We start from the raw sequence: 12454 nt of genomic DNA on the forward strand, positions 1-12454 counted from the left end.
AGAAGCATGAGCTGTAGCCCTGGCTCTACTCTTCTAAACCACTCTACTGTAATAAGCAGGAGGAAGAACAGACGGTTTCTTTGGTCCCTTTCAGTATTTGAAGGGGTGACCAATGAGCCAAAAAGTCCAAAGTCATGTAAGACACGCCTACAGAATTCACAAACATCACAGCTTATGTAGCCTTGAAATACAGTTGACCCTTGAACAACACAGAGGGTAGGGGCACGGCACCACCCCACACACAGTCGAAAATCCACGTATAACTCTGAATCCCCCAAAACTTAACTACTAAGAGCGTACTGTTAACCGGAAGTCTTACCCATAACATAAACTGTCACTTAACACATATTTTGTATGTTCTATGTATTATATACTGTATTCCTACAATAAAGTAAACTAGAGAAAAGAAAATGCTATTAAGAAACGTCATAAGGAAGAGAAAGTACATCTATGTGCAATTCTAATCCACGGTGTTCAAGGGTCAACTGTATACTAGCTTCTAACATTTAATACAATGAGATGACACTGTCCATAGTCCTAGACTACGAGGCTCAATGATATTATGCTCAATAATTTCCAAAGAAATTTCAGCTGAATCATGTGGGACCCAAACAGTTTTAGAGCCCATATTCTACTTCCATTTAGAAATGACAAAACAAGCTCAACAACAAGTAGGCCCATTTCTCTCCTCCTTTCAGCAGACATGGTAAGTATGAAAGCTATTCTCCTTACAGAAGGCTGGCTAGCAGGGATATTTCAATAGTTGCCTCACTGGACTAATGGTATTCCCTAACACACTTACTAGTACTTTTTCTTGCAACTTTTCATCTCATTCTAATCATATTTTCACATAATACAATAAGGGGAGACATCTTCACACTCTTTAAAAACCAGATAATTTTCCACACCATAATTACACTAATATTCATGATATTGGTTTCTCCAAAAGTGTGCCAATCCATTTTGAAAATGAGTACCTAAAACTAATCTTTTCAATAATTTACAAAGGAAACAAACACAACTACATATAATGAAACTACCTCTTTTTCTTAATTCATGGCCATAACTTTTAAAATCATTAGGTAGAAATTCAGTTGAGAAAAATATTTTTAGAGATTCTTCTTGATCTACTTACTTAATTTTTGGGGGGGGGGGCTACTAAAATATCTAGATTAAGAAGTTATATGACATTAAACAAATTCTTTCTTTGTTGCTACTATTTATTCTCTTTGCATTTGGCATATTTTGGGTTTTTTTGTTAATTGGAGCTGTTCTTTCACTGAATTATGAAACTAGTCTACAGGTTTCATTTTAAACTTTTAAGGCAGAATATTTGCTAGCAAGTCATCCATAAACATCAGATTAATGCTAAAAACATCAGAATGAGTATTAACTTGGACTAAAGACATAATTAGACTGACTTCAAACCTTGTGAGGATAGCAACCATTTAAAAAATATTTTTTAAAAACCTGAGAAATGGTGATTAAGTAAGTTCAAAGACCATCTGACTCCAGTTTTCATTCTGTCATTGTGATATGTTTCAATTTTAATATAAATGCCAGGACTTTTTAATATTCATAATTTTTACAGCAATAAAACACTGTGTTACATTTAGAAGTCCTAATGTTTATCACCATCTGATGCTGTCATGAGACCAATTGCTACTTACACTCTTTTCAGAAGTGAGAACTGCAATTCCTCTAACTGATGACAATGTAATTACTCCGTTTACTGTCAAAATAGAGGTGATTTCCCTTCCTCACATACATGATTACACATGCAAATCCAGGCTCATCTGAAATCACGTAAGTTTACTGAATGTCTGAATCTGAATGAGCAAGATCACATGAACCACGAGTCCTAGTGATGATGGAATCCAAGCTACAGTCATCCACCCTAAACATATTTTCATCATCCCCTTCTCCTGTAGGAACTCATTCTTCCGTATCCACACAGCCTTCAACACAATGTCGTATCATCTACAATACACTGCAACACCCGTCACAAAAATAACTGGGGGTGGGGGGAAGCCACAGTTAATCTGAATGTCTCATTTGGAGGTTTAAATCAGGAGCCCCCCTAATCCCCGGGCCACGGACTGGTACGGCCCACGGCCCATTAGGAACCGGGCCGCACAGCAAGAGGTGAGCAGCGGGTGAGCGAGGGAAGCTCCCTCTGTCACTCCCCACCGCTCCCATCGCTCGCATTACCGCCTGAACTATGTCCCCCCACCCCCCACGCCCGTGGAAAAACTGTCTTCCACGAAACCGGTCCCTGGAGCTAAAAAGGTTGGGGACCGCTGGCTTAAATGACTTCATTAACTATTCATTAACACATACAAAAATCAGCCTTTCAGAAAAACACGAGACTTTCACAAGCTCTACGCAACACCACAAAGGCCTCCTGTGAGTGCACCATGTCTTACCTGGTCTTTCAGCTGCTGTACAGAAGTCTGCAGGTTCAGAATCTGGCTGAAGAGTGGGCTCTGCAACACTGACTTGAGAAGGTTCAGTTTGTCTTCATTTGCTACATCCCCGCGCTCCCGCAGCTTGGCCTGCAAGCGCTCTGCCGCCTGCAGGGCCCGATTTTTGTCTAAACCAAAGAGCAGCATTAGACAGTAACAGGATTTGAAAGACAGGCATCAAACCATGCTTATAGAAATCCTAAAGCTACTACTTTCCAGAGCTCAAAATTGACTCAGAAAAAAAAGAAGGGTCTAAAACATGTCACTACGAATATATTCTTCAAACCTTGAAATCTCTAGTAAGAAAGTTTGACAGCAGCGAACTGGTTATAGTGTATGCTACATGCAACTAATCGTAAAGTACAGAAACTAATTCAGATGAAGCATATTTGAGTTCCAACACCAGCTATTTCATCTCTAATGAAAACCAAACACTCTGTCATCTTGTAAATGCTGACATTTCTACTTTTTACAAAAACTTCTAGGTAAGAAAAATTAGAAGTATAGCTAATAAGTGGAGGTGAATAATGTTACTGATGAGTTATAACATCCAAATATGACAATTTCATATATTAAGGGGCAAAGCATTGTATATTTGTGAATTTACTTGAAAATACATCACAATAATGCATATCCCTTCAAAAACACAATTTTTTAGTATTTTAAATGTCTTACCCCCAAAGTAAGATATTTATTTGCCAAAGTAAATGTCCTGAATTAGCATATCCTTAATAATCCTAGCATCTTGCAAGCATGCTTCTACCAGATAGTGAGTTTCTACCACATATAATAGTTAAAAATATCTCCCCATACCCTACTCTCGCTCTCTTTCTCTCCCTTACTTGTAAGTGAAGCCACATTAGTTTTTTAAAAAAATGGAGACTGCTCAGATATATGTCCTAACAGATTCATGATGGTAACAAGTGTGTCTATTAAAATATATTTGCCATATCATAGTAATCGAAAAGAGTGAGAATTATCACCAGAGTCATTTTCGATAGCACCAAATGTAGAATTAGGCAGGAATGGGGAAATTAAAACATGAATCAATGTCGACCATGAGTTCACAAACACAAATTTAAAGAAACAATATTTACTCATACAGTAGGTCCCCTATACATTAATCTTCAAGTTGTGAACTTTCAAAGAATGCGAATGTGCATCTGGTTCCAGCAAGGAACCAGAACCTGTGCCATCAACGTCAGGCGTGAGTGAAATTGCAGCTTGCCCTCCATCTCCTATTGCTGATGATCCTTCAGCTCTACCATCTCCCACCTCCCATCCCTCCTCCAGTCAGTAACTCTTCTTGCCTGTTCACTCGATGCCAGCCCTTGTATGCCAGCTGTTGTACTGTACTACTGTACTTTTCAAGGTACTGTACTGTATGATTAAAAATGTTTTATTTCTTGTGTTTGCTTGTTTTTTACGTATTATATGTGTGAAACATATTATAAACCTATTACAGTACAGTACTATATAGCCGATTGTGTTAGTTGGGTACCTAGGCTAGCTTTGTTGGACTTACAAACAAATTGGATTTACGAACCTGCTCTCGTAACGGAACTCATCTGTATGTAGGGGACTTACTGTATGCAGAATTTAAAAGCAAATAATAGTGAAGATATGCATGAGAATTTTATTCTGGGTCATATTTCCCATGGTATCTCAGAATACAAAACTAGGATTAATTCCCATGTCAATTCTTGAAAAGTATACAACTCAGTAATAACTTACAGAATGAAGGTAATGGTAAACCTAAGGTAATGGTTTATATAATTCTGTATTTCCCCTTTGCTGTCCACTTTCTTATGAGGAACTTTCCCATGTGGACTGGTAGTCTTTATGATTTGTGACTTTAGTATAAAATAGGTGATGCAGGAAATGTACACCCATGCATTCTTATTACGGGCATAGTACCAGGAACAAAAGTCAAAGTAATGATCCCCATGATCACAAAAACAGCTCCTTCTCCTTTCCTGCCACCCACTCTCCCCACCCTTCCCTCAACACCTGCAGGTGTCAAACCACCAGCCATGATCGTCAAGGCACCAAAGTGAAATCCAGATACCTTCCAATAATCATACCCAAAGAGTTCCCTGGAAAAGGTGAGGACTGCAGTGCTGGACGAGGGACGATGAGGGACTGGGTGTATCATACCTGATATACCTGAAACTAGTTCTATAAACTAGCTTCTGTAAAACTAAAGAGCAGTGTGAAAAAAAGATTAACACATGAGTCTAGAAAATTTGGATATTTCAACCTAAATTATCTCATGTAGAAATTAAACTGCCTTAAATTGTCATGCGAGTTTGTCAACCTAAGTGTTTGTTACTGTAATTTTTACCAACTTAAAAGCAAAGCTCAGTAGTATTTCACCTGCCAAGAATAAATTAAAAATAAGACATGGGCAATGATCTTTCAGTATTAAAAAAATTGTTAAAACTTTTGGTGCTACCCAGAAACAAACATTAACCAGATGTCTGGTTTCATAAATCAGAATTGGGTTTACATTAAGTTTTATTAAAATCCATAATTGGTAGAACATTTCATATACTCTCAACTTTTGCTTATAAATGATGTGTTTCTGATAACACTTCATACGAAATCATCCAAATATAGAAACACATTACCCTAGTACAATGCTAGTGGATAAAAAAAATTTTTACTAAGTTACTATAGACAGAATCCAGATATGTAGAACACACCATATTTCAAAGATCCCAATGGATGGAGTTTCAATTATTATCAAAATGGTCAGGAAGAAACAGGTCTTACCTATAGTTTCTAACATTTTTCCCAAGTTCAGTGTCCTTCTCTACAATGATTATAAACAGCAACTACAGGGAACTCTAGGGAGAAAAGAAAATGGAATGGTTATGTTTTACAACTTTAAAATTATATTCTAAAACCAAATACTCTAAAAAGCACTTGATACTACTATGATTCCTTTGACCATTAAAATCTTGTTGAGGTAACTTAAGATAGTTTTCTTTACAGGCAAAAAAAGTAATCATTTTAGGACTTATTCAAAATTATCTTATATTTCAGATAATACTTGCATAATAAGGTAAAAGGCATAAAATCTGTCTTAAATAAGATAGTAGAAGTATCCAAAATATTTCCTTAAGAGCTTCTCAACACAGACCACTATAACCTTGGATTCACTTACAGATCTTTACCCATAGAGGAAGGCATTTACTTGGCTCCGCATGAGAAATTCCGTAGGCAAAAAAAAAAATAAAATGTAAAAAACAGAATAGGGCTCCCCTGGTGGCGCAGTGGTTGAGAGTCCTCCTGCCGATGCAGGGGACACGGGTTCGTGCCCCGGTCCGGGAAGATCCCACATGCTGCGGAGCTGCTGGGCCCGTGAGCCATGGTCGCTGGTCCTGCGCGTCCAGAGCCTGTGCTCCGCAACGGGCGAGGCCACAACAGTGAGAGGCCCCCGTATCGCAAAAAAAAAAAAAAAAAAAAAAAAAAAGAATATATGATCCTGCCCTTGAATGCTCAGTCTTAACTGGGAAGATGATTCAGACACACCAATTAAGAAATGAATTGTGACACTCGGGCAGTAAGTGAATCAATACAAGATAACATATTAAATCACGGACGAAAAACTGAATAAAAGAGAGCACAACATTAAAAAGATTTTTTAAAGTTTTCAAAATACCCTCCTGTCAATAATCTCTCTTATTCTCACTCAAAAAAATCTTCTCAACTCCTTCAGCCCACACAGATTTCACCTTTCTCTGATAATACTCATCTAGGCTATTTAAAGTACCAGATACAGATCTCGGCTGACAATATTCACACCACTAACCCATCTTTAACCTTTGCTGTCCAGCAGTTTCGCCCAACTGATTCCAAGTTACATCTATCCTTTGCCTTGCAGAAAACCCTGAGTCATTAGGAAGGCAGTAGGTCATTTCTTCAATGCAGAAAAGGAATCCACAACCAGACATCCTCACTTTTCATCTGGAAGATGAGACAGTGGATTTCTCTGAGAAGGGGCAAGTTGCCCCCCCTGTAATCTCTTTAAGAGAGAATGCATTTGGGAAAAAAGGGAGAATGTGACGTACACAAAGCAGATGCACAGACCATCAATGCCTGCAGTCAGCTCTGTGTAATAACTGAGAACATTACTTATTGACTTTCCTTAACCCAGTTGAGAATATAATGATTTAAAATAACTCCACTTCAAATAGTCAAACAGCTCAACTACTGGCACTTGTTTTAGAAAGTGCCCTGGTGTCAAGAAAAGAGGGCACTAACCTGGAATTGAAACCTCAAGAGTGGCGCGGCCTGGAGCAAGGGGCCTATCATCTGAACCTTAGTTTCCCAGAAAACGCACTTACTCTTTGGGTATGTAATGATAAATGAGATTAAAAATATATATATACCAATTTCCAGCTCAGTGCAAAACTCCTAATTCTAAAATATATATTTAGAATTAATGCTGAGCCCACGTATTGAATAGATTAGCATTCCAATGCCAGGCCTTGTATAGTTTCATGGGGGAAAATACAGGGAGATCTTTAAAATAGTTATATTTTTTATTCTTATTTACAAGGAGAATAGAATAAAATAGAATATTATTAGGTCCTCTCTAAAAAACTTATTAACTTTCGACAGAAAAATAAAAGGAAAGATACTCCAACAGAAGGAAGCCCAGGTCTACAAAGGTGTATTTAATGCAACCACCCAAGAGGAAACACGATAGCAGTGAAAGGGCACGGGACGAAGGAGTCTGATGACCTGAGTTAAAATTTCAGCTTGATCATTACTAGCTATACACCCTTGTTAAGTCACCCATCTATCTCTTCTGAACTTGGTATTCATAAAGTTTTGAAAGGGTAAAATTATATGCATGAGTGCTTGGTATACACAATAAAATTTAGTTCTATCCTCTTTCCCCTATGAAAAATTAACTCAGAAAGCTAAACAGTATTCATGACTTGGCGAGGGAGGGGGATAGGCCTATGGATTTAGAGGCCCACTGATTTATGAGGATTCTGCAGAGAAAGCACAGAGTAAGCAGTCCCCAGCTGAGAACAACACTGGTGTCCAAAAGTTCACCTACAAGTCAGGTCTGTGGAAGCAGAATTACTTTTTTTTTCCCCAGAGAAACCCTTACCATAAAGGTATTTTTTTTTTTTTTAAAGATGTTGGGGGTAGGAGTTTATTAATTAATTTTATTTATTTTTGCTGTGCTGGGTCTTCGTTTCTGTGTGAGGGCTTTCTCTAGTTGTGGCAAGCAGGGGCCACTCTTCATCGAGGTGCGCGGGCCCCTCGCTATCTCGGCCTCTCTTGTTGCCGAGCACAGGCTCCAGACGCGCAGGCTCAGTAGTTGTGGCTCACGTGCCTAGTTGCTCCGCGGCATGTGGGATCCTCCCAGACCAGGGCTCGAACCCATGTCCCCTGCATTAGCAGGCAGATTCTCAACCACTGTGCCACCAGGGAAGCCCCATAAAGTTTAAAAAAAAAAAAGCTCAATTCAGCTCCAAGTCACTGACATTAGTTTCCAGATGACAGTTCCATTCCTCTGGATTTCAGTATTCAAAAATTAGTTTCACAGTTTGTCTTCTCTGCTCTGATGTCCCTCAAATAAATAGATAATCTGTCTGATTTCACCAGGACAGAGACAAGAAGTTGAAAAAAATGTTCCTTTCCATGCCCTATACGCCAATGGCAAGTATTCAGTTTTAAGTGTAAAACTCATTTGTAATCACAGAATTTTTGAGCTTACAGAGACGGCATCCACTCCCATCAAACTGCAGACATGAATTCTCTTTCTCACCCTTTCACCGCCCCACCAACACCCTTCCCTCTTTACCCATTTCAACACTGTATGAAAATAGAACGGTACCTGGATGATAACAGTGGGTCATGGCCAATGGATAAGACATAAAGAAGGCTCAATACATTTCAAAAAAAGGCCAAGCTCTCTGGGTTTTTCTAGGCAATTCATGCCAGCAGTGATGAATCAGAGGGGCAGTAAAGAGGCGAAATAAGATGTGGGTACAATAACAAAGAGACGGACACGAATGCTGGGGCAGAAGCAGTCGTAATAACAGCATAACGGCAACCACCCAGCACCTATTACATTCAGATCTGGGCACTGTTCAAAGCATGTTATCAAATTAAGTCCTTTAATCCTTACACAATCTACTCACTGTACAAATGTGGAAACTGAGACACAGAAACGTTAAGTAACTTGCCTCACTGGTAAGTGATGAACCTAAGATTTGAACCCAGGCAGTTTGCTTCCAGAGTCAATTAATTTAGCTTCTACGGTATACTGCCCCTTGATAAAAAGACGACTCACCTTACCATTCTCTTTCCCCTATCCAGCCAAGTTCAACATTGCGTAGACCTTGCTCTACACAGGAGAAACTAAAAAAAGAAATGGCGGCCCGAAGCGAAAGAAGTCTGAAAGGGACTGGTTCAGACTATTTAACATAGTCCACAATCCACACAAAGGTACGAACAAGTCAGAGTTAAGGATTTTAGAAACTGTGTAGGTACATCAAAGAAAGGTCAGTAATATTCCCCATTTATATAATGTCCATATATGTTTAAACAAATCAGTTTTGAAATTTGAAATTTTAAGAAAAATCCCCAAAATAAGCCTCTTTATATTAATATTCAAAATACCTTTAAAAATATGGCTATTATAAGTCAAAGTACTAAATCCCTCAACACAATGAGAATAAGAATATTCAAATAGTATAGAAAACACTAGCTTCTATACAGTAGCCCCTCTAGCTACTGTTTATATACTCTGCTTGTAGCCATATCACTATTTAGCTATAACTGAGCCTATTTCAGTAGCCATAGCACTCAGAACTACAGGACATACCAATAATGGATCAATGAATTCAGTGCCTATGAAGCACTATAGTGCTAGGCAAGTGCTGTTTCCATACATTACACCATGGGAGCTGGGGCCCCAACCATCTTGCTCTCCATGATATCCTCCACTGTCTGGCACATTATTCTCTCCATCTTCCAGATAAGACAACAGAGGAAAGGAAGAGGCTGAGGTCTTACTCAGGGTCACAGAGCTAGTAAGCCAGAAATCTTAGATTTGAATCCAACTCTGTTTGATTCAAAGCCCCCACTTACTCAGTCACACTATCCCTTATTTTCCATATTGTTATAGGAAGAAAGAATGTACAGGGCAATGTATAACGTTGCTAGTATTTGTATAAAAGAAGAGAAGGGAAAACATGTGTATAAGTCAAATTAATATGTGCATGTTTATGAAAGCATAGACTATTCCTACAAGCTTTCCAAAGGCACTAATATGTAGAGAGCTGGAGGACATCAGGAGAAACTTATTCTGACCTGCACTTCTTCTGAGTTTGAAAAATTTTGTGTCAATATAAGGTGGCCAGATTTTGCAAGTTAAAAATACAGGATACCTAATTTAATCTGAAATTCAGATAAATGAATAAACTTTTAGTATAAGTATATCCCATGCAATACTTAGGATACAGTCATACTAAACACTAAATGGTTGATTATCTGAAATTCAAATTTAGCCAGGCATCCATTATTTTATCAGGCAAGCCTACTCATGTACATATTGTCTTAGAAAAAAAGCAAATTTTTAAAATTATTTTTAATTTAAGGACTTTATGCTTCCTGCAGAACTTTAATATAATGACAGAGTTGCCAAATCCTTTATAAATCTCTAACCATTTTAGCTGTGACCATATGATTCTCCAACAACTGGTTGATAACACTAGTTTCAGTCGAGGACAAAAATCAGACAGCTTCTTTCGTTTCTTTTAGAAACAGAAAGTGATTAATTAACAAATCATTTTACTTTTCAACAAGTTGCACTGGTATATGTAGGCACAGCTTTTGTGTAGTAGAGAATCGGTGCCTGAAACATAAAACAAATCATTCTGCCCAACACAGATTATATGGCAACTAACAAGTGAAAATATGTCTTATGCTAAAAATAACTCTACTAAGAGAAACTGCCCCAAATGCATACAATTTTCTAGTTATCTTAAACAATTCTGACTGTAAAAGGAGTACACCATTAAAAGAGCTTGCTGCAATGGTTTGTGGCTTGTCGAAGTCACTTAGCGTCTATTAGTGCATTTAAATTTAGCATTTGTCTCATTCTTAGCTGCCTCAGCACTACCTGAAGTTAGCAGACAAGTACAAGCCTGTAGTCATTTGCAGGTAGTTTGTCATAAAGTCAATTGGCCATGACAGCAAAACTTACACTTGCAGTCATAATTCATATTCTAGGGTAACGTTACTGAACTACTGTTACTGAACTATTGCAAGAGCACAGAAACATCCAACTACCCACCAACATCATGCAATCATCCAACAGAAAACAGTCAGCTCTTCTTAGCATCTGTTTAGAACTTCTCCCTCATTTTTACAGGCTTGATCAAAAAAGCATTTGTGAACAAAACCTTACTTTCAAGTGGACATTTATGAATCTCCCCAAATTCCTTCAGTAGAATTTATTAATTCTTTTTTGCTCCCCCAAATCGAAGAAAATCAAGTTTCAAGGAACCTTGCTTTTACAGCATAAGGCAAATACTGACTGATGGTCTTGTCCTTCCTTTATAAAATGGAAAGGTAAATTACCTATCCAAAATGAATATGCTGAGGGGGCCACAGGGTTAGAAAAGAACTCAAATTCTGTTGTTTACTGATTTAGCAACTCACGGGGCTCCTACACGATGAGCATGTTGTTAGGTGAGAGAATTAGAGGAATGGGGACACAGTCTGGGAACTCAGGGGCCAAGTGAACGGAAGAAAAAACAAGTAGACACTTAAAACATAAGAAGACAAGAGAGGGATGCCATCAAACCCAAACTGAGAGAGAAAGGGAAAGCTTCCTGGAGGCAGAGACCCCTGCATAGAACTCTAAAGAACAGGTGGGAGTTAGGGCAGAACGGGTGATAGAAGAGCTCCCAACATAGAGGCAAGAGTACCTAGCACCTTTATGAGCATTGCAAGTAGTTACTTATGCCTGGACCAGGCCTGAAGGAGAAGGAAAGACAGAGGTGATGAGGCTAGAGATGTGGGTACAGGCTAAATCACTGAGGGCCCTGCATGCCATTCTTGAAGAGTTTAGGTATTTAATACTGAAGCTTGTTTCGGTACAGTGAGTGACACAATCAAACTTTGTTTTAGAAAGATAACTCTGGTGATAGTGTGGAACACCTATAAAAGGGGGAAAAAAGACTGGAAACAAGAAGGTCAGGTAAGAGGCATTATCAAAAATAGAGATGAAAGTGAAAAATAAACGAAAATAGGAGACAGATTTGAGGAATTAAGAGCTGTAAGCAACAGGACCTGGTAAAGTGGAGGTAAGGCAGACGAGTCTAGGATGAATCCCAGCTTTCCTGCTTGAGTTACTGATTGGATGGTAATAGTAACCACTGAATAGAGAATATAAAAAAAAAAAAAAATAGCAGGTCAGTGGTATGACTGTTCTAGAAATAAAGCACTATAGTGATCAAGAGTTTAAAAGGCTGGGTTATACAGTACCTCATAACACTGTGATGGACTGAACTGTATGCCTCCAAAATTCATATGCTGAAGCTGAAACCCTCAATGCGATTGTATTTGGAGATAGCACTTTTAGGAAGTAATTAAGGTTATATGGGATCATAAGAATGGGGTCCTAAACCAAGAGAACTGATGGCCTTATAAGAAGAGAAAGATATCTATCTCCCTCTCTCCCTCCTTCACCCACTCTTACCCTCCTTCCCCCTCACCACATGCAAGCACCAAAGAAAAGCCATGTTTTTTCTTCGGAAGGACACAGTGAGAAGGTGGCCATCCACAAACCAGAAAGAGAGCTCTCACCAGAAACCAAACCCTGCCAGACCTTGAGGTTGGACTTCAGCCTTCAGAACAGTGGGGAAATAAATTTCTGTTAAGACATCCAGGGCTTCCCTGGTGGCGCAGTGGTTGAGAGTCTGCCTGCCGATGCAGGGGACACGAGTTCG

At 38.7% G+C, this 12454-nt stretch overlaps 1 protein-coding gene across 1 annotated transcript in view; it reads right to left on the minus strand.

Moving 5' to 3' along the window:
• MPDZ (multiple PDZ domain crumbs cell polarity complex component) overlaps positions 1-12454 on the minus strand; it is a 170639-nt gene that overhangs the window by 130648 nt on the left and 27537 nt on the right. Inside the window, 2 exon segments of the mRNA XM_007465638.1 lie at positions 2427-2593; positions 5241-5314. Coding sequence (XP_007465700.1) covers positions 2427-2593; positions 5241-5256 — 183 coding nt within the window. The 5' untranslated portion in view covers positions 5257-5314.

The sequence above is a fragment of the Lipotes vexillifer genome, unplaced genomic scaffold, assembly GCF_000442215.2.
Source record: "Lipotes vexillifer unplaced genomic scaffold, Lipotes_vexillifer_v1.1 scaffold31, whole genome shotgun sequence".
Lineage (NCBI taxonomy): Eukaryota > Metazoa > Chordata > Mammalia > Artiodactyla > Lipotidae > Lipotes > Lipotes vexillifer.